Source organism: Erpetoichthys calabaricus, chromosome 1, assembly GCF_900747795.2.
Source record: "Erpetoichthys calabaricus chromosome 1, fErpCal1.3, whole genome shotgun sequence".
Classification (NCBI taxonomy): Eukaryota; Metazoa; Chordata; class Cladistia; order Polypteriformes; family Polypteridae; genus Erpetoichthys; species Erpetoichthys calabaricus.
The window spans coordinates 20,171,616-20,193,312 of record NC_041394.2 but is presented as its reverse complement, the minus strand read 5'-3'; the positions used below and the strand labels follow the sequence as shown (position 1 = coordinate 20,193,312).

Here is a 21,697-nt window from a genome sequence, read left to right as displayed (position 1 = left end):
GCAGACCCCCGTGACCCTGTGTTCGGATTCAGCGGGTTGGAAAATGGATGGATGGATATTTATATTGATATTCAAAATTGTCAAAATGTCAATGATGTGTATTTCAAAAACCTGATTTGCTAGCTTAATTCCGATTTAATATTTGAAATCAGTGTAAAAAAACTTAATAAAAAGATGCTCTGAAGTTCCCAGAAGCAAATAAAAAAATATTTTTTTGTAGACCAGTGTTATACTTGGGTATTCTAAAACGCTATTTCTCCAAAATGCGCACATCTCCTGGTTGATTTTAAACAGCTTCTTTTTGACTGATCACAAGCTGAGTGTCAGCAGACAATACAAAGAGGTTGGCTAGAATTACAGTAAAAAAGGGCATTTGCAGAGAGTCAGTGCTGTGGTCCAGCTGAGCCACTTTAAGCATTCACAACTGGCATAACACATACAAAGTACATAAAGGCACTCATTCTTTAGAATGATGGCACAACGGTGAACTTTCTGTGCCTCCACCCTTCACTTTTAATATACCAAACAATGAAAATGAATCAAATACTTCACATCCAAAAGAGGAATTCTTCATCCCAGGCCAACGGCTTAGCATGACACAGAGCTAAAGGAGTGCAGGTGAGAAGAGATTTCATGTGAGTGTGGCAAATGACAGCAAGGCCCTGGACTGAAACACCAAGTTATGAAGCTGCCATCCCCTGATGGTCCAGAGCTACACGTTCAAGTCTCCCCCCGTCCGCAGTCACAGGTTGCCCCCAATATCACCACATTTGAAAAGACAGTGATACCTTCTGTGAGAAACCTGTGCCATCATTTGTTCTACCAGCGTCCCTGAACAGCAATCAGAAAACCAAGCAGTCACTTTAACCCTTTATTCGCATTTAAGAATGGTACTCAACAACCGACAGCTACACAGATTCCTACTCAGGAACTCTTGGTGTACAAGAAAAGTCCTCATTTGGATCTCCACAGACTACTAGTGACATTTTTTATTTTTTTTTTTGCAGCAAATGAAATCTTCTTCTTATAAACAGCAAGCGATTTACTACTGATATACCCTACTAAATTTCTTCCAAGTTGGCCCAGGTAATAAAGCTGTTTTTATTTTTTAACATACAAGTTGTTTGGTTTAATTAATTAATTTATTTAATGAATTATTTATTTTAAATTTTTCATTATAACAATCCCAACAGAATATTCAGCTTTATTTTTCTTGCATCTCCCCTCCTGTTATCCAGGGTTCAGCATCTCCGTCATTGGAAGGTGTGCTCACTTTTTTTTTTTTTTAACTTTTATTAATAATTTTTCCCTTTTGCTTTGTCAATTTCCGATGGCTCGGTGGCAGCGGTTGGACTGTGCTTGCCAGCGTCCTTTGGAAAACAGGAAACAGTTTTTAGCTTGCAAGACCGCCGGGGAGGGGACGGCTAGCCCACCACCTCCTTACTGGGCTCTCTTTCTCGCTGATTGCACTTGTTCATTTTCATCTCTGTGAGCTGGATGTACCTCAGCACGTTGGTATCTGGAAAAGAAAGAAGAAGACAGACAGTCCAGCATGGAGAGTCACTTGGGAGGCGAAACTTGGGACTCTTTACCAGTACAGTGCATTCAGGAAGCCCTCAGACTCTTTCATTTTCTGCACACTTTATTGGGTTGCAGATTTCATTTTCAATGGATACATTTGCCAGTTTAGCTCATCAATCCACACTCAATAACCCATAATGACAAATTGAAAACGTTTTCAGAAAGATTTTCAAATTTATTAAAAATAAAAAACTAACATCTCTCATTCCTAGAAGTTTTCAGAACCTTTGCTATGGCACCCAGAATTTTGCTCAGGTTCATTCTCTGTTTGCCTTAATTCTCCTTGAAATGTGTCTAGAACTAAATTGGACTTTACCGTTGTGTGGTATAGCGGGTCCACAGCTTCAAAAATTTGGCCAGTTTTAAATCCAGATATCCGTGTCAGTCTCCGTGGGCACAATTGCACGACTGCGGGTAGTTAATGAGGTAATTGGTTAAGTCGTACCTACATGTGTGAGTGCCATCTGTGAACGACCAGCTTCGACCATGAACAGACACCAAGACAACTATGTCCGAAACACACTCATTTATTGTGTTTTCCTTCAGCCAGTACAGCACAATGCCCAAAACACTCTCAGTTCTTATTGTTTTCTTCTCCTGCCACCTCTACTCCTCTCTCGTCAAGCTCCGTCACGCTACCTCCCAACTCTGGCTCTCGGTATGGAGTGAGGCGGCCTCTTTTATCCAGTACCTGGATGTGCTCCAGGTGCTTCCTTACGAGCTTCCTGCAGCACTTCCAGATGTGGTGGAAGTGCTGCACGAGCATCTGGAAGCACACCGGGTGTCTGTCTTTGGGCTTAGCAGTACTTCCTGTTGTGGTGGAAGTGCTGCACTCCATGATTCCTGGAACGTTTGGGCACCCCCTAGTGGTGGCCACGTGCCCCAACCGGATGGAGCCTCCCAGCTCCGATCTTGTGGCTCCCCTGCACCCCAGGATGGTAGCCCTCTCATGTCCCGGGGGAGGTATTGGCGTTCTCCCGGTCCTTCTATGTCCCAGGCATCCCGACTGTGCAGCCGTCTATCACACATCATTCTCAATTGCTTCATCGGCTTCCTGCGGAGTGTGATTAAGTTGCTGCGCCCGTATAAGTACGGGCCGGCACAGGGGGATTGAGGGGGAAAAAAGGACAAAAAAAGAAGATCGAAAGAAAGAGAAGGGGGTTAAAAGACGTGAAAAGCAGTCTTGGGGGGATGATCTGGCCACCTGGAAGGAGAAGGCAGTACGAGCTGGGGCCCTGCAAAGGAGCATCACCTGTGGCGCTCTAGGGGCTGGTTCACCCCTCTCAATATTTTGGTGGAGTGGGTCAAGCAAGGAAGATGACCTCCCTAGGCATGAGTGAGCGAGAAGAGAGCCGACTTCGGATGGTCAGGCTGCGCAGTGTGGAGAGACAGGAGTTGGCAGAATGGAGTTTGTGGCTGCTGAGTCTCCGCCAGCTACGCGAGTGATGGGTGAGCCGGGGAGATGATGAAAGAGGTGGGCTGAGATTGTGAGGAGTTAGGCTGCGCGTTAACCACTGATTTTAATGGATTTATTATTTATTGTTTTTATCCCCTCACTTTTCACCTGGTTTTATGGATTTATTTATGCACTGTTTTTTAGAACACTGCACAGTGGACATGTTTGACTGTTTTTTAATAAAAGCACCTGAGTACTTTTTCCACCATCCCCATGCTTCATCTGAGATTTGTCCCGATTTGTCAGCTCAGCTTCTCCATAACTTTCATCAGTGTTGGGTTCTACAGACTCCAAGAGGTGAAGAGAGAGTCTGGAAGGGACCGGCATTGTCACACGTTGGCAGACTGAATTAATTGGACATCACTTAGAAAGGCACATGTATACCTGTGTATGTAAGGTCCACAGTTCATACTGCATATCAGGACAAAATACCAAGCCATGAAGACCAAGAAACCTTGTGGACCTCCGCAATCAAATAGTGGTGTGGTAGAGATCAGGGCAAGGAGATTAAACCATTTCTAAAGCTTTGTTTGTTCCCAGGATTACAGTAGCCTTGATAGTTGTGAAATGGAAGAAGTGTGGAACCACCAGGACTCTTCCTTGAGTTGGCCCTCCAGCCAAATAGAGTAAGTGGGCAAGAAGTCCCTTGCTCAGGGAGGTAACCAAGAACTGAATTGTCTCTCTAACAGAGCTTCAGAAGCCCTCTGATGAGATGGGAGAATCTGCTGGAAGGCTGGCCATCTCTGAATCACTCCATCAATCTGGCATTTATGGTAGAGTGGCAAGATGGTAGCCATTTTTTAGTTAAAGGGATACGACAGTTTAAAGGACTCTGAGAGCAAGAGAAAAGATCCTCTGGTTTGATTAGACAAAAATGGAGCTCTTAGGGTAGAACATGTGAGAGTTGATTATTACTGAAAAATATGATTTTCACTAATTCATTATATATTGATAATATTGAATGACTTCTGTCCTTGTTAATTGTTAGCTTTTGCTTTTAGCACTATTAGAAAGTGTTTCAATTAAAGCCTCTTGGTCTGTGACCCAGTCTTGCTGCTACTTTAGCACAAGGACAAGTATGGATAAGGGAACAAGTATAATCTAGTGGAGCAGAATCCTGTCTATCAGTAACTAGCAAGGACACCAGATGTGAAACTAATCACATACGGCATTTAAGAAGCATCACCACCATCTGTACGTCAGTCATATCTTTTTATGTTCAGAGTGACTCCATGTACTGTATGTGTCAGTAAAGGTATTCTTCCCATCCTAAACTGCCTTTCTTGATTTAATGTTGTTAAATTCAAAGAACTATTCCTGGCGAAGACCAGACAATACTCATCATCTGCTTAATACCATCCCTAAGGTGAAACATGGTGGTGTCAACATTATGCTATGGACTTTCAGGGACAGGAAAATGTGTCAGAATTGAGTGAAGAATGAATGCAGCCAAATGCTGAGAGGTCTTTGATGAAAATTTCCACTCCACCTCCAAAAAACATACAATGAAGACAACACTGGAGTGGCTTCAGTACAAGTCACTGAGTGTCCTTGAGTGGCCTGGCCAAAGCACAGACAAACCCCATAGAACATCTGCGAGGAGACCTGAAAATGGCATTTTACAGATGCATGGAACTCGAAAGGATCTGCCAGGAAGAATTGGAAGAAACTGCCTGAATCCTCGGAAACCCACTGTGGCTGCAGGACTTTGTTCCAACCAGCTTCTGTTTTTAATTGAACTGCTGGTCTAATTAAGTGAACTATTATTTCCCAAGTTCTGTGTTTTGGGAACAATATAGAAATTAGAAAACTAAGTTAGGTAAATATATTTATACCAGTAATGGTGCACTGCACGATAACGTGCACTGAATACACTTGACTTGTAGTTTTCATTCTCTTTCTCTGTACGTTTGCCATTCATTTGCTCAGAGGCTGATGCGCTTGCTGAGCAGCCTGCTTCTTCTCTTCTTTCGTCTGCATCTTTTCTCGTTAAAACTGATTAAGTCGGTGTTTGTATTGCAGTTATTTAGTACGTTTTCTTTAATTTTTCACTTAAGCTGGCTTCAATATGCCTCAAGAATGATTTAAGATATGAAGAGGTAGGGGAAGTGACAGCGAAGGTAGAGAATGATTAGTAACACACCAGTTAACCTGTCAGGGAAACACATGGAGAACATGCAGCCACCACACAGAGACCAGGGAGGCATTGTGTGATATTACAGCACCCTCAGAGTGTATGTAGATCCTGGCACTTTTTCACATTTTGTTTTCTTGCTAAAATCATTTCAGTTCATTTTTTTTCCCTCATCTAACAACACTCAATACCCCAAACTGACAAAGCAATATTTCAATTTTTTAAGTGTACGGTAGTAAATTTGAAAAGGATACATTAACTCCTTCTTTCTCTTTGTCATTCTGGGCTACTGAGTGTTGTTTGATTTCAGACCAAATGAATTTAAATAATTTTAGCACAGGATTGCAACCAAACAGAATGTGTAAAGAGTGAAGGTGTCTGAATACTTTCTGAAGGCGCTGTATATTTGTGAAGGTCTACAGAGCATCTAAATGGAAAGTGCACTTTATACAAATCAATGACATTGAACAAAATTCTCATCGAGTATAAGCAGATCTTCAGCAGAAACGAGACGAGCTAAAGCCCATGCTGCACACAGAAAACACCCCCATGCACGTCTTCCATACTCCGCACATCCATAATTGCTAATGTAAATGTCAGTGCTGAGCAGTAATGGCCGTTTCACGTGGAGATGTTCACTGGTGCAGATATGCGAGTGCACAATCTGACGTCTTCACGCCAGGGGCCAACGTTCACCAAGTTAAAAGTGCGTCTCCGAACGGTCTGTGCTGGCTTGCCGCTGACTGCAGAATCCTTGGAGACATTTGTGTGTCACGTCTCATCTCGCTGAGCACCACCCTGCTAAAGGAGCCGCAAACGTCGCCACTTCTAGGTATCTGGGATGGACTCAGCTCCAGCAACCTGGGTTCACATTGCAGACTCATCACAATCTGTTATTATTATTATTATTATTATTATTATTTGATGGACACCTTCATATAAGGTGACTTGGAATATTTGAGATACAATTGGTTCCATGTCTTTTGTTTTTCCAATTGCAGCAGACACAATGGCCACACAGTGTCAGCAGCAGGATTTGAACCCACAACCTCAGGGTGTGAAGTCCAAAGCCTTAACCAAGATGCCACACTGCCACTCTCTATAATAAAATTGACAGATGGCTTTGTTATAAAGCACTTGGTAGCAGTGCCTGATGTTAAAATGCACAATACAGAATGATGGAAATGCAAACAAATTGGAAGGAGGGGGCCAGCACACCCCTAAAAGAGGGGGCCTGAAGGCAGCAGAGGGTAGAAAGGAGGTGCAGGATAGACTGATAAGGAGATAGGCCATCTTAATCATGACTCTCATCGAGGGGCAAGAGAAAGTAGAATCATAAGACAAAGCCACCATTTTCTAAAGGTCAAACAGCACACCCCTGAGGCTGCTCTCCATACCTGAGGGAACTTTAAAGTAAGGAAGGTGGGCAGTGCAGAGCTGACCCTGAAAGAACCCACGTAGTTGTGCGTAGTTACCTGTTGGTTCTCGGATTTTGGCCTCCTTCAAGTACTGCAGCGCGTTGTCAAAGTCACCCAGGTGGTAAAACGCAATGCCCGCTCGGTACATGGCTTTGAAGTTGTCCCCCTGTTTCTCCAGAACCTTCAAGCAATACTCTTTAACGCGCTCATAATTCACCAACTCGGACTGCAGCAGGCAGGCTGGGGAAAGACAGAGGGAGAGAAAAGGAGAATGAGAAATGAAGAAAAAAGAAAAACCCTCAACACCAGGAAGTATAAAACAGAGAGCTGAAGGTGCGTTTGTGTGCCTGCAAATCCACAGTTTGAACCTCCCTGAGGCAAACTCTGCACTGACCCCCCACTGGCACAGGGCAACACCACAGGCACAGGCTACATCTCAGTGCAAAAGCTAAGCAGTGGCCTCCGCCTGGGCAGCACCAGGGACACCTGCTAGTACAAAATGAAATGGAATTAGCAAAACATAAAGGAATGCTAGAAAATTAGAAAAAGTGAATCCGTCATTCAGTCAGGGAACATAAGTAACATCTCATATTCATCTAATTTATATAGAGGGCTTTCACATATATCTACCTACCTACCTACCCGCCTATCTCTAATACAGTTCCATCCCTATCCATCTACCTACTATGTGGTGCCTTTCATATCTATCATTTTTATAGTTTCTTTACTATTTATCTATCCATACTAGTTTTATATAGCACCTTATCTCCTTAACTATCCATCTATCTATTTTAAATCCCTCAGAGGAATGACAGGCATCCTGGCTGGGATGGAGAGTAATCTCTTGCCCGGACTGGATGCCTTAATTTAAGGACCACTGCAATGGAGACGTAACCCAGTTGGAACGCCCTTTAATCTTCATCTCAGCTGGGATCAGTCTATGATGGATGGACGGGCTCAACATTGATTCTGGGAACAGTTCTAGGATTGTCCGTGTACTTATTTTTTCTGTTGATTACCCTTCGTGATGAAGTTCTTCAATCAGATTTAAACATAATACATCTTCTTTAATTGGGAACTTAAAGTGAGGAAAACGTTAAAATGTATAAGAGCTGAGAGCGCAGGAACTGTGTCTGTCAAAAGCATTCACACAAATGAGAGGTGAGGTCTTGTTTGAAAATGTTAGAGAGGAGGCCGGAACTTGAAAAAATCTGTCTTCCAAAAAGTCTCGTCTCCAAAAAGTCAAAGGACTTTTTTATATCATATAGAGACTTACAGAATCTATTTATGCATTTATTCATTTAAAGAGCTTCTGTAAAAAGGCAAATTTCACTTTAGGGACAAATAAAAGTTCTATCTATCTATCTATCTATCTATCTATCTATCTATCTATCTATCTATCTATCTATCTATCTATCTATCTATCTATCTATCTATCTATCTATCTATCTATCTATCTATCTATCTATCTATCTATCTAGTGCCTTTATTTTCAAAGATTCCTTGGTTTCCAAAAGCTGTCACTGTCTCTTTGCTTCATATAGCTCCTTTCACAGAGTGCATTATCACTAAGCACTCAATAAACACATCCATCATTCCTTGCATGGCACCTTTTACAGGCAGTGATTATACAAAGTGTTTACTTCATCTGCAGAACACTTCTCACAGAGTGCCCTAATAAAAGAGCACTTTACAAAGCCATTCATTGATTTTTATTTAATGCCTTGCTGTTAAGAACAAGACCACCAAAGTGCTTCAGAATGGAGTCCAACAAGAAAAGAGAAAGCCCCATGGGAAGTCTATGGAGGCAACACAATATACACAAAGTAGCACTATATAAAGTTTATACCTGAATCTCTTACCCAGACTGGAGGCCGTAATGCAAGGACCACTGGAATGGAGACATAACCCAGCTGGAACACCCTTTAATCCTTATCCCAGCTGGGATCAGTCTATGATGGATGGACGGGCTCAACGTGAATTCTGGGAACAGTTCATACCAACTGGAAGATGGCAGTATTCTTTCGAGGCTGATCCCAATCAGGACAACTTCAGGGTTGGAGCACAGAAGTGCATCCCTATTAGGGTCCTTGTGCACCACCAGAGGGCGCTGTTGTGGGGAGGATAATTTTGACCTACAACTGTTCCCAACTAGCAATGCAGTGACACTGAAACAAGCCTCGGATTTTGCATGAAAGGAAACCTGCCATCTCACACCTCACCTCGGGGAGTCAGGAGGCAGCGAGTGACTTGTGTTTTGCTGATTGATTCTTTGCATGGTTTATTATTGGAAGGGTGATTTGGTTTAATAAATTTCTTTTTTTAAAACTCAAAATCGTGTTGATCGTGTTGATCACAATATTCTTAGAAATCGCCTTAGTCAATGGGTGGGACTCTCTGCCGGTGTCTTAAATTGGTTTGAGTCCTACCTGGCAGGTAGAAAAGTCTTTCTTAGTTGTGGTAATTATAGTTCAAAGACCCCTGATATTCTATATGGTGTTCCACAAGGCTCTATCCTGGGTCCGCTGCTCTTTTCGATCTCCATGCTTCCGTTAGGTCAGATTATCTCAAGGCCTAACGTGAGCTACCACAGCTATGCTGATGACACACAGCTGTACTTATCAATAGCGCCTGATGACCCCGACTCTCTTGATTCACTGATACAATGTCTTACTTGTGTTTCTAAGTGGATGAGTAGTAATTTTCTCAAACTAAATAAGGAGAAAACAGAAATTTTAGTGATTGGCAAAAATGGATATAATGAGGTTATTAGAAATAAACTAGATGCATTAGGATTAAGAGTCAAGAAGGAGGTAAAGGAGGTAAAGAATTTATTGACTCTGACCTGAATTTTAAATCACATATTAATAAGATTATTAGGACAGCACTTTTTCACTTAAGAAATATAGCAAAAGTTTGACCTCTTATAACATTTCAAGATGCTGAGAAATTAGTTTACGCTTTTGTTTTTAGTTGACTAGATTGCTGTAATGCACTCCTCTCAGGACCACCCAAAAAAAAACATCAATCAATGAGTGCAGAAGGCAGCTGCGAGAATCTTAAATAGGAAAAGAAAATCCAAACACATCTCTCCAGTTCTGATGTCACTACATTGGTTACCTGTGCCCTTTAGAATTGACTTTAAAATACTGATTATGGTTTACAAAGCCTTCAATAATCTGCTCCATCTCAGAATGTCTTTCACCTTACAATCCAAATCATAACCTTAGATCTTCAAATGGGTGTCTGCTTAGAATTCCAAGAGCTAAAATTAAAAGAAGTGCTGAGGTGGCCTTCTGCTGTTATGCACCTAAAATCTGGAATAGCTGACCGATAGAAATTCGCCAGGCTAATACAGTGGAGCAGTTTGAAAAACTGCTAAAAACTCATTAGTGTAACATGGCTTTCTCATAGCTTAATTTTAGTTTAACCCTGATATTCTGTATATGCATTGAATTATCATCATCATTCATGGTGGCTCTGAAATCTTTACTAACACCTACTTTCTCTGCTGTTCTTTTTCCGGTTTTCTGTGGTGCCGATCTGCACCACCACCACCTGATCAAAGCACCGTGATGTCCCTACATTGATGGATTAAAGGCCAGAAGTCCACATGACCGTCATCATCAAGTCCTTCCATGTGAACCCTGAATACCATGAGGACTGACTGAGGTTATTGATGTGAGGTAGAATGCCTAGAGGGGACTGGATGGTCTCATATCCTGAAACCCCTACAGATTTTATCTTTTTCTCCAGCCGTCTGGAATTTTGTTTGTTTTTTCTGTCCTCCCTGGCCATCGGACCTTACTTTTATTCTATGTTAATTAGTGATCCCTAATTCTATTTTTTAATTTATTTGGTCTTATTTCTCTTTCTTCATCTTGTAAAGCATTTTGAGCTACATCATTTGTATGAAAATATGCTATAGAAAGAAATGTTGTTGTTGTTGTGTTGGACATTACTGTGTCTGTGGTTTGGGGCTCAGTGGCACCCCCTTGTAATTACCCTGTCTATCTCCTTTTAGATGTACTAGGGGGCTTCGCCCCCTTCTCGCTTTGCTCGCCAACTCCCCAACTGCGCTTCACGCCAGCAACTTCACGTCTCTGCTGCTTGCAAACAAAACTTTTAATTCTTGTTGATAGGCCTCTTCATTGGGAAGAAACACTACTTTTCCTTGATGGCAACATGAATTAGATGATCTACAAGTCTGCGATTTAAAGTTTAAAGCCAAACAATATCTACATTCAGTACTTCTGTCATATCACCTCTGTCCATATATTCGATCTCTTTTTTCGCTTTTACCTTTTCGTCAATATTGCATTGAATTTTGATTCCGTGTTTGGAATTACATCGTGACAACGCAACGTATAACTGCCCGTGAGTGAATGTCATTTATTTCTCTCTACACGAACTGTGTCTGGCAATAACATTCACACAAATGAGAAATGATTGAACTGTGTGCGTGAATGTAAATGTTTTAGATGTGATCGTGACTTTTCCAAATCTCTTTGCATAAAGACTTGTCTCGCGGGGCTTGAAATTTTCTCTCTTTCACTTTCACCAAACAACAAATCTTTTAATTCTCGCAGATACGTCTCTTCTTTGGGAAGAAACATTATTTTTCCCTGATGGCAACACAAATTAAACGATCTACAAGTCTCCGACTTAAAGTTTAAATTCGAACAATATAATCAATCTATTTTCACTGTTCCGTTATTTCACCGAGTAATAATTTCCATTTGTTTGCGCTAATGTGATCTTTACTATCATTTGTTTGAGACGTTCGAATTTTCGCTCTTCCATTATCTCTAACCTGCTCTGCATGTGTGTCATGCCAACGTTTTTAAAATCTTTACGACGTTCTACTTTGTCATCTACAAAATCTTTTATTTCCGGCTCCGGGCATGGTGAAATTTCTTGGCACAAAGTCCCGTCTCGCAGGACGTGAAAGTATTTCTCTGAAAAAGTCATGTCTCATCACAGGATAATAGAGAGATATAGTATATAGTGCCTTTCATATGTATGTACTTATCAATTATCTCCTCCATTATTTTAAATAGCACCTGTCTATCTATCTATCTATCTATCTATCTATCTATCTATCTATCTATCTATCTATCTATCTATCTATCTATCTATCTATCTATCAATTGTAACAGATAGAGGGCGTTGTCATCCTCTTGAACCCTCAGACTTGACTCCAAACACCAGTTAAAAGTCCAATAATGTGTTTTATTTGGACAATACAATGCACAAAGCACCCTCCACTCCACAATACTCATAAATCAATAATCACTACAATACTCAATAATCACAATCCTCCACTCCCAGACGCGTTGCCACCCTTCCACCCAGCTCAGCTCGCTGGCTGGGATCTCCCACAATCCTTTTATAGTCCATGACCCGGAAGTGTTTCTAAGCCCTCAGTCCATGTGATTACCCAGCACTTCCAGGTCAAACGAAAACTCCTTCTCTTCATCCGCCCGGAAGCACTTTATTTCTTCCAACCATGTGACTAGGATTTACTTCCGGACTGTATGGAAAATAAACGCGTCTGTGTCTCCCTGCTGCATCCCCTGGTGGCCCCGACGTTATCCAGCAGGGCTGTGTATTAAAACTCCATAGTCCATGATGCCCTGCTGGAATTCGGGGCATCTCCACATTGCAAGGAGGGCTCCATCTAGCAGCCTAGGGGTATTGGCCAGGATGAATGGCCAGCCATATCCCACACTATCTATCTATCTATCTATCTATCTATCTATCTATCTATCTATCTATCTATCTATCTATACGGTGTCGTTGTTACCTATTAACTTATACCTGAATCCAACTCAGGGTCTCAAAGTGGTCCCAGCCAGTCCCAGACATTTTAGCTGCAAGGCAGGAGAGAATTCTAGACAGGTTGGCAATCACACCTGCACAAACTCAACCTCACTTGTATGGAGTCTCTGTGTAATCTGACATGGTCATCATTAGGGACATGAGAGGAACACCACAGAGATGGTGAGAACATGGAGGCTTTGAACTCAAGTTCCTGCTGAGGTTAAGCAGCACTATATAAAGATGTCCAATTTAGGGTCACTGGGTAATCACTGGGTGCAAGGCAAGTAAAAAAAAAAACCCTAGAGAGGTCATCAGTTCATCACCTACCCGGGGACAGTTTAGAGTCTCCAGTTTCCAGAACACGCTGTTCTTTATGGATGTGGCAGGACTCATGCAGGGTGTTGGGGGCTCAGCAATTCATGCAAAGTAGGAGAAAGGCTGTCAGTCCATCACAGGGTAGACTTGTCCACACTCCCCCACACTTGTATGGTGTCTCAAAATAATCTGACAGGCACATCTTTAGGGATAAGGGAGGTGATACACACAGAAGGGGAGAACATCTGGACAGCCAGCAACCACATTTTGAACCCAAGTTCTGGCAGAGCTGAAGCAGCACTTTATAAAGATTCCACATTACCCCAGTCCCAGACCCCACACTGCTCGGTATAAGGCAGGACAAAACCCCCAGGTAAGCCACCCGTCCATAACAGCTCACACTCACACACACATCAACAGTGGGGACAGTTTGGGGGTCATCAGTTTACATAACATGCTATCCCTTACTAATGTGGGAAAGGAAAATCCGCTCAGACTTGGGGAGCACATGGAAAGGCAATGCGGAAAATGACCAGGTTGGGATTTGAACTAACGTCCTACAAAGGTGAAGTAGCACAACATAAAGACTGATCACATGGTGGTCCGGGCCTATCACCACAGCAATGGGTGCAAGGCAGGAGAAAATCCCAGACAGGCCATCAGTCCATCACAGGGTAGACTTGTCCACACTCACCCTCACTTGAATGGTGTCTCAAAGTAACCCGACAGACACATCTCTAGGGACAAGGGAGGAAAAACACAGATAGGGGGGACATGTGGACAGGCATCAACTGGGCTTTGAAGCTAAGTTCCTGCAGAGGTGAACTAGCACTGTATATGGTGTCATGCATGTGAACATCTTAAGGGCTCTGGGGATTGTAATTCCCCGCTGCTCCGGGGGTTGGCACTGTGTTCTTATGCCTTTTCTCTTACTCCTTCTGCACTTGGGTTCCAATCCGGGTGGTTTGGCATGTGGTGGGTGTGGCAACGTGCTATTGGCACAAGCACCCCACCTCCTCCTCCTCCTCCTCCACTGCAGATAGGAAGATTGACGGCTATAACATCAGTGACATCATGCTCAGTGTCCATGAGCCAGGACCCACCTCTTCCTGCCAGAAGGACCCAAACCTTACTTGAGTCACTTCTGATATGAACGTGCGTCCGTGAAGATGTTTCCTCAATTGTTGCTTGTTTTCTTTGCTTTAAAACTATTCAATTATACAGGGTTACCAGGGTGGTCCCCCAAATCGTTATCATGGTCTTGTCTATTCTCTTACAACAGATTAGACAGACAGACAGACAGACAGACAGACAGACAGACAGACAGACAGACAGACAGACAGACAGACAGACAGATAGATAGATAGATAGATAGATAGATAGATAGATAGATAGATAGATAGATAGATAGATAGATAGATAGATAGATAGATAGATAGATAGATAGATAGATACTTTATTAATCCCAAGGGGAAATTCACATACTCCAGCAGCAGCATATTGATAAAGAGCAATATTAAAGAGTGATAACAATGCAGTTATACAAACAGACAATAACTTTGTATAATGTTAACGTTTACCCCCCCGGGTGGAATTGAAGAGTCACATAGTTTGGTGGAGGAACGATCTCCTCAGTCTGTCAGTGGAGCAGGACGGTGACAGCAGTCTGTCGCTGCAGCTGCTCCTCTGTCTGGAGATGATACTGTTCAGTGGATTCTCCATGATTGACAGGAGTCTGCTCAGCGCCCTTCGCTCTGCCACAGATGTCAAACTGTCCAGCTCTGTGCCTACAATAGAGCCTGCCTTCCTCACCAGTTTGTCCAGGCATGAGGCGTCCCTCTTCTTTATGCTACCTCCCCAGCACACCACCGCATAGAAGAGGGCGCTCGCCACAACCATCTGATAGAACATCTGCAGCATCTTATTGCAGATGTTGAAGGACGCCAGCCTTCTAAGAAAGTATAGTCGGCTCTATCCTCTCTTACATAAAGCATCAGTATTGGCAGTCCAGTCCAATTTTTTTATATTAGATTATACATGAGAGGGTCTTGGGGGAGTCAGAACATATACCAGATGCACTCAATACAAGGCAGGAAAGAACTCTGAAGAGGCCATCAGTCCATCACAGCCCACACACGCACACACACCTACATGGAACCGTTTTTAAGTCACCAGTTAACTGAACAAGCTGTCCATTGAGGATGTGGGGGGGGGGAATCCACTGAGACACAGGGAGCACACACAGAGTCTACATAGGCAATGATCTGAATCAACTTCCTACAGAGGTGAAACAGCGCTATATAACGACTCATACAGGGACTTGGGGGATCAGAGCCTATCCCAGCAGCAATGGGTGCAAGGCAGGGAAAAAAACATTTAGAGGCTGTCAGTCCATCACCTACACTGGGGACAGTTTAGAGTCACCAGTAAACAGAATGTGCTGTCCTTTATGGATGTTGGAGGACAATCCACTAAGACATGGGGGGCACACATAAAATCTATGTATGCAATGATTTGGGCACAGCTGCACACACACACACACACACACACACACTCACTTCTATGGAGCCTCTCTGTACAACCAGATATGGGGAGGACCTGGGGAGGAAAACCACAGAGACAGGCAGTAACCAGGCTGGGACTATATAAATGTAATGATTATTATTATTATTATTATTTGAGCCCAAGTTCCTGTAGAGACGAAGCAGCACTATGTAAAGATATCCCATTCAGGGTCACTGGGTGGTCACAGTCTGTCCCAGCAGCACTGGGTGCAAGGCAGGAAAACACCCCAGTCCATCACCTATACTGGGGCCAGTTTAGAGGTACCAGTAAACAGAACATGCTGTTCTTTATGGATGTGGGAAGAAAATCCACTTAAATATGGGGAGCACACGCAAACACTATGTGGGCAGCAACCAGGCTGGGACAAGTTCCTGCAGAGATGAAGCAGCCTGATATAAAGAATCATACAGGGTCTTGGGGGATCAGAGCCAATCCCAGCAACAGTGGGTGCAGGGAGGACAGAATCCCAGCCGGCCAGCAGTTCATCGCAGATCAGATACGTGCACACTCATCCTCACTTGTATGGCGTCTCCAAGTAGCTTGACATGCACAACTTTAGATTCTACATTAAGCCAATCCAATATAAGGATTACGCAAAAAGAGGGTCTTAGGGTGGGTCAGAGCCCACCCCAGCAGCAGTGGGTGCAAAACAAGAAAGAATCTTAGGCAAACCAACAGTCCATCACAGCTGACACGCACACTTACATGGGACAGTTTAGAGTCACCACTTAACAGAACATGCTGTCCTTTATGGATGTTGGAGGGACAGGCAAAGTCTACATACTGTAGGCATAGACCAGGTTGACATTTGAACCAAACTCCTGGAGAGTTGAAGCAGTATCATATAAGGTTGACAATCATCTAACTCAGGATCATAGGGTGGTCAGAGCCGCCAAGGTGAAATAAAGACCCCCACAGGCCCCTCCTTAAAAGAGAGACAGCATTTTGCAATGCAGTGTGCGGACACCAGGTAATTTATTGCAGCACAGCATTTCTCACTTTGATCTCAGTGCAAGATTTTGATGCTCCCCCCCCTCAGTGATTTTGACAGTTTCATTGAATGGTGGAGGGTCCTTCTTGGTCATTTCGAGTCATTTCGGTGGGAGGTTTGATCATTTTGGCATATGGATACTTCATCGTTTCATCAAATGGATGAAATGGTCATTTCGACCCACGGACACTCAATCATTTTAGTGAGCCCCTGGGTCCTCATCCAGAACATCCTGACAGTAGATCTGCCCTTGGCAGCAGCACTGTGTGCAAGGTGTGAGCGAACCCTGGATAGGCCGCCAGTCCATCATAGGCCACCCTCACTTGTATAGAGACCCTTTGGAGTGACTAAGTGACCTAATATGCACATCATTTAGGGACGTGGGAGGAAAAACCATACAGACAAGGAGAACATGTGGACAGGCAGCAATCTGGAGGGGTTTTGAATGTGAACTCCTGGAGCTGCACTATTTAAAGATCATATTAACGATGATTAGCTACAACATTTAACCCACTGACAGGTGAAGTGAATAACATTGATTATCTCGTCACAATGGCACCTGTCAAGAGGTGTGATGTATTAGGCAGCAAATGAACAGTCACCGCGTGAAGATGATGTGTTGGAAGCAGGATAAACGGGCAAGTATAAGAATCTGAGCAACTTTGGCAAGGGCTAAATTATGATGGCCAGATGACCGGCTCAGAGTGTCTCCAAAATGGCAGCTCTTGTGGGGTGTTCCTAATATGAAGTGGTTAGTACCTCCCAAAAGTGGTCTAAGAATGGTCAACAGGGTCATGGGCACCCAAGACTCATTGATGTATGTGGGGAGCAAAGGCAAGCCTGTGTGATGCAATCCCATAAAACAGCTAATATAGCACAAATTACTGAAAAATGTCAAGTTGACAGAAAAGTGTCAGAAGACTTGCTGTGTATGGAGCTTCATAGCCACAGACCAGTCAGAGTGCCTGTGCTGACCACCTGTCTACCACTATGGGCACGTGAGGTCAGGAATGGACCATGGAGCAATGGAAGAAGGTGGCCTGGTCTGATGAATTACGTTTGCTTTTACATCACTAGGGGGCTCCGTCCCCTGATCGCTACGCTCGCCAACCCCTAGGTTTGGTTAACCGGATATACAATTTAAAGCGATTGTTATTTTCATGGGAATCGTTACATATGAATTATTTTCACTTTCACTTTAAAACTTCAGTAAAAATAATATATGGAAATAACTTTTCGTCAATATCGCATTGAATTTTGATTCCGTGTTTGGAGTTACATCGTGACAACGCAACGTATAATTGCCCGTGAATGAATATCGTTTCTTTCTCTCTAATAAATAAACCAAATTTTTGGAATGCTTGTCCCTGTGATTTGTTAATTGTCATAGCAAAAGCTGTTCTAACTGGAAACTGTAAACGTTTTAATACAAATGGCAAGATCTCCTTTGGTGTCTAATGTTATCCCCTGAAGATGTACTACATTACTTTTCTTGTTGCCTGTCAAAATTTTACATGTTAGAATTGTTTGAACAATTTTGAATACAACTAATCTTGTTCTATTGCATAGCCCATCACTCAGACATAAATTACATTACGATACATTCTTCTTTCAACAGTAATTCGTGTGGTGGAAGACCGGACAGTGTTAACGTTTGTAGATATTCTATGGGATACTGTAGATCGATATTTTCATATTCCGCACTATCACCACCAACTGCTTCAGCATAGTCTATTGATACGTATTTAACCAATTTGCAGTGTAACCGATTGACAGTCTTCGTGTTAATTCGTTTGACTTCATTGTTTCTCGCTGCTAGGATTGCCCGTGTACTCATTTCGCATTCACACGACTAAGAGCTGAGAGCTCTGGAAGTGTGTCTGACAAAAGCATTCACACGACTGAGAGGTGAGACGACTGTGGTCTTGTTTGAAAATGGTTGTAAGTAGGGTGTGACTTGAAAGAATCTCATGGGACTTGCTACCAAAAAGTCTCTTCAAAAAGTCTAATTTCGTCCCAGGATTATTTTATATAGTAGAGCAATGTGGACGGCCGGGTGTGTTTGTCATTTCCCTGGGGAGGAGATGGAAACAGGCAAACCAGCAGTGGCAGTGTGATGCTCTGGATAATGTTCTCCTGGGAAGCCTTTGGTCCTGGCATTTATGTGGATGTTACTTTGACACATACCACCTACCTAAAGGTTGCTATACCCCTTCAAGGCAACGGCATTCCCTGATGGCAGTGGTCTCTTTCAGCAGGATAATGCGCCCTGCCACACTGTTCAGGAATGGTTTGGAGAGCATGACAAAGAGTTGAAGGTGTTGACTTGGCCTCCAAATTCTCCAGATCTCAATCTGATTGACCATTTGTGGGCCGTACTGAAAAAACAAGTCTGATCTATGGAGACCCCCGATTCACAGCTTACCAGATTTAAAGGATCTGCTGCTAACGTCTTGGTGACAGATACCACATGATACCTTCAGAGATCTAGTGGAGTCCACGCCACGACAGGTCAGCAGCCCAACGGGGTCCAACACTGTTAAGTGGTTTTAATGTTGTGCCTGATACTGTACATACTGTACATGCACTATCAGATCCCCTTAATCCATCTCAGGGCTGAAGGGGAGTGGAGCCTATGCCAGCTGCTGTGGAAGTGAGACAGGATGCCAGTCACAGCACCTACTCAAACGTGCACACAGAACCAATATGGAATCCCCAATTAACTGAACCTGAGGATGAGGGTGAAAATTTAAAAAGAAGGACAAGCCACCCAGACAGAGGAAGAACATGGAAACTCCATAGAAACAACATGTGGCACGATATTCAAGGCCAGAATGCTGGATACGTGAGACAGCAGTACTAGCCACAGTGCCACCATGCCACCGTTGTGTAAAGATCAATGTGTTTAAAGCAGAGCCCCTAAGCCTGTGGTGCCAACAATACCCAGCCCAGCACCTTTGCCCTGGCATGTACCAACGCCAGTCCTTTGGCTTTGAACCCTCAAAGTGGATGCACATGATGTGCTCAACACAGTTGCTCATGGCTCCTTGCCCTAACTTTAAAAAGCCGCAAGTGTCAAGGTATTCGGCCGACCTTTGAGAAATTCCTCAAAACGGATTTTCTCCACTTTTTTCTTCCTCCCCTGTTTATGCAGAAGCACTCAGAACAAAACTGTCAGACGGGGAAACTCGCTGTATTTTAATGAGGTCTTCTATCTCCTGCCACTTCAACTGTGACATCCTGGCAGGCCTGTCTCTGCAAGCTTGGATACGCTGAGTGGGTAAAACTGTCAGAGGAGACCAAATGCAGCAGAAAGCAGCTGGCAGATAGTTTGTCGTCTCTGCAGAAAACAGAAAGTAATAAAAAAAAGGATAGCAGGTTGCAATTTTCACATTGGGCTGCAAGCCCAGGCTGGTTTGTTCTGCGTTGTTTACAGTGCAGGCAGTGAGATGTGGCACTTCACCACTCTGCACATACAGGCCTGACAGCTGGCACCCAACACTTGATGCCATGCAGACAGCAGCTGTTCCACTCTCTGCCACTGCTTGGTGCTGTCTGAACTCAGAGTTAGCCCTTGCCCTGCTGTTTGTGTGTGTACCAGGCATGCCAGTAAGCTGTCTAGTGTGGGCACAGCTGCTACAAGCAGGGAGGCAGGTTAAAACTCCTCTGAGTGAAGCCCTACCACCAACCAGTGTATACAGCACTGTGACATCAAGCTCACTACGAAAGACACTATAAACAATCAAGTGTGTTTTAGAAACATTTCAGAATGACAAGGCAAGTCTCCAGCCACTGCAGCACGTGCCACAGAGGATCCCACACCGGACAGGATGCCATCCTTACACCAGGCAGATTCAGTTTAGTTCAATTGAGTTTATTTTTGTATAGCGTTCTTCATTGAGTGCTGGCACCAAGCGCTACATCAAGTACTCAGGTAAATTGTAAGTATAGGACACATCATAAAGGTTTTTGGGGCACTTAGGCAAAAAATTACGGGTAGTTAGACTGAAAACAAAAGGATGCGTAATAGCTGTGATGTCATCTCGTTCAGACACAAGTCTTCCTCTGACTGCACCAAGATGGCGTGGGAGCCGTTTTTTAAGGAAGAGATGTGAAAGGGGAGGGTTCAGGAAGTGAAACAACCATCAGTCACCCATTCTGCGGAAGGAGGAAGAGAAAAGGCATCGGGTGACATCGCCACCCACTGGTTTGGAGTGTAATTACCAGCAGATGTGCCCTGAGGCTGTCTCCCATATGCACGTGTGTGACAAAATTCTACAAGCTACTAAATACAGAATTAGTACACATAAAGACACAGCTTTGTTAAAAAGCACAGAAAACAAAACAGGAACCGATTAACATGAAAGGAAACCAACAAAACCTGTCATTAATTAATTGTTTGACTATAGGCAGTTGGCAACGGAAGAGTTATTAAACTGCACAAAGGAAAAAAAAAGAGGAAGAGCATGCCAATGCCGCAAAGCGGTACCTGACTGAGCTGGAGACCCCCATACTGCATATAAATGTGTCAAGAGGATACAAGCTGACACCCCCGATGTACCCTAGCGTGCAGTTTGTACCTGAAGCTAACCGAGTATGTGAGCCCACTTGAGTACATTGAGAGTGAAGTTGCAGGCTTGTCTTGAGCCTGTCAAATCTTTGTCACCAGAAATTTTCAGTCTTAACCTTCTTAGAGACTAGGGGGCTCTGCCCCCTGCGCATTTCGCTTGCCAATCCCTGTGCAGGCACTACGCGCTAGCCACTTCGCAGCTCTGTGACTCGCGTATGGGGAAGCTGATGTACAATTTAAACAGATTGTTATTTTCATGGGAATTGTTACATATGCATAATAGACCTAACTATTTTACATTACAGCGATTAATTAACCATAGTAAAAAATAGTAAAGCATATTAATCTGAAAGTTAATTATGTTTCATGTTGCGTTAGAGGTATTCGTTGCGTTATACACTTTCGTTCTGTTTGGCTTTGAAATTAACATGCAAATACTTTTTAAACTTACACTTTTACTGTAAAACATTCAATAAAAACAATATTTGGAATTAACTTTCATCAATATTACATTGATTTTTTACTTTCATTGTGACAACGCAACGTATAACTGCCCATGAGTGAATATCATTTCTTTCTCTCTAATAAATAAACCGACTTTTTTGAATGTTTGTCCTTGTGATTTGTTAATTGTCATAGCAAAAGCTGTTCTAAAGGGAAACTGTAAAAGTTTTAATACGAATGGCATATCAAGATCTCCTTTGGTGTCTAATGTTATCCACGGAAGATGTGCTACATTACCTTTCTTGTCGCCTGTTCAAATTTTACATGTCATTGGTGTGTAGCCAATCAATAATTTTCACGTTAATTCGTTTGACTTCATTGTTTTTCAGTGTTAGGATTG

At 43.1% G+C, this 21,697-nt stretch overlaps 1 protein-coding gene across 1 annotated transcript in view; it reads right to left on the bottom strand.

The window, feature by feature from the left end:
* Positions 1 to 858: 858 nt before the first annotated feature.
* The window catches only part of ttc9b (tetratricopeptide repeat domain 9B), a 122,249-nt gene continuing 101,410 nt past the window's right edge, over positions 859 to 21,697 (bottom strand). Inside the window, exons 2-3 of the mRNA XM_028796136.2 lie at positions 6,647 to 6,829; positions 859 to 1,519 (exon numbers count right to left, since the gene is read on the bottom strand). Of these exons, the coding sequence (XP_028651969.1) occupies positions 1,425 to 1,519; positions 6,647 to 6,829 (278 nt within the window). The 3' untranslated portion in view covers positions 859 to 1,424. The remainder of the gene's footprint in view (positions 1,520 to 6,646; positions 6,830 to 21,697) is intronic.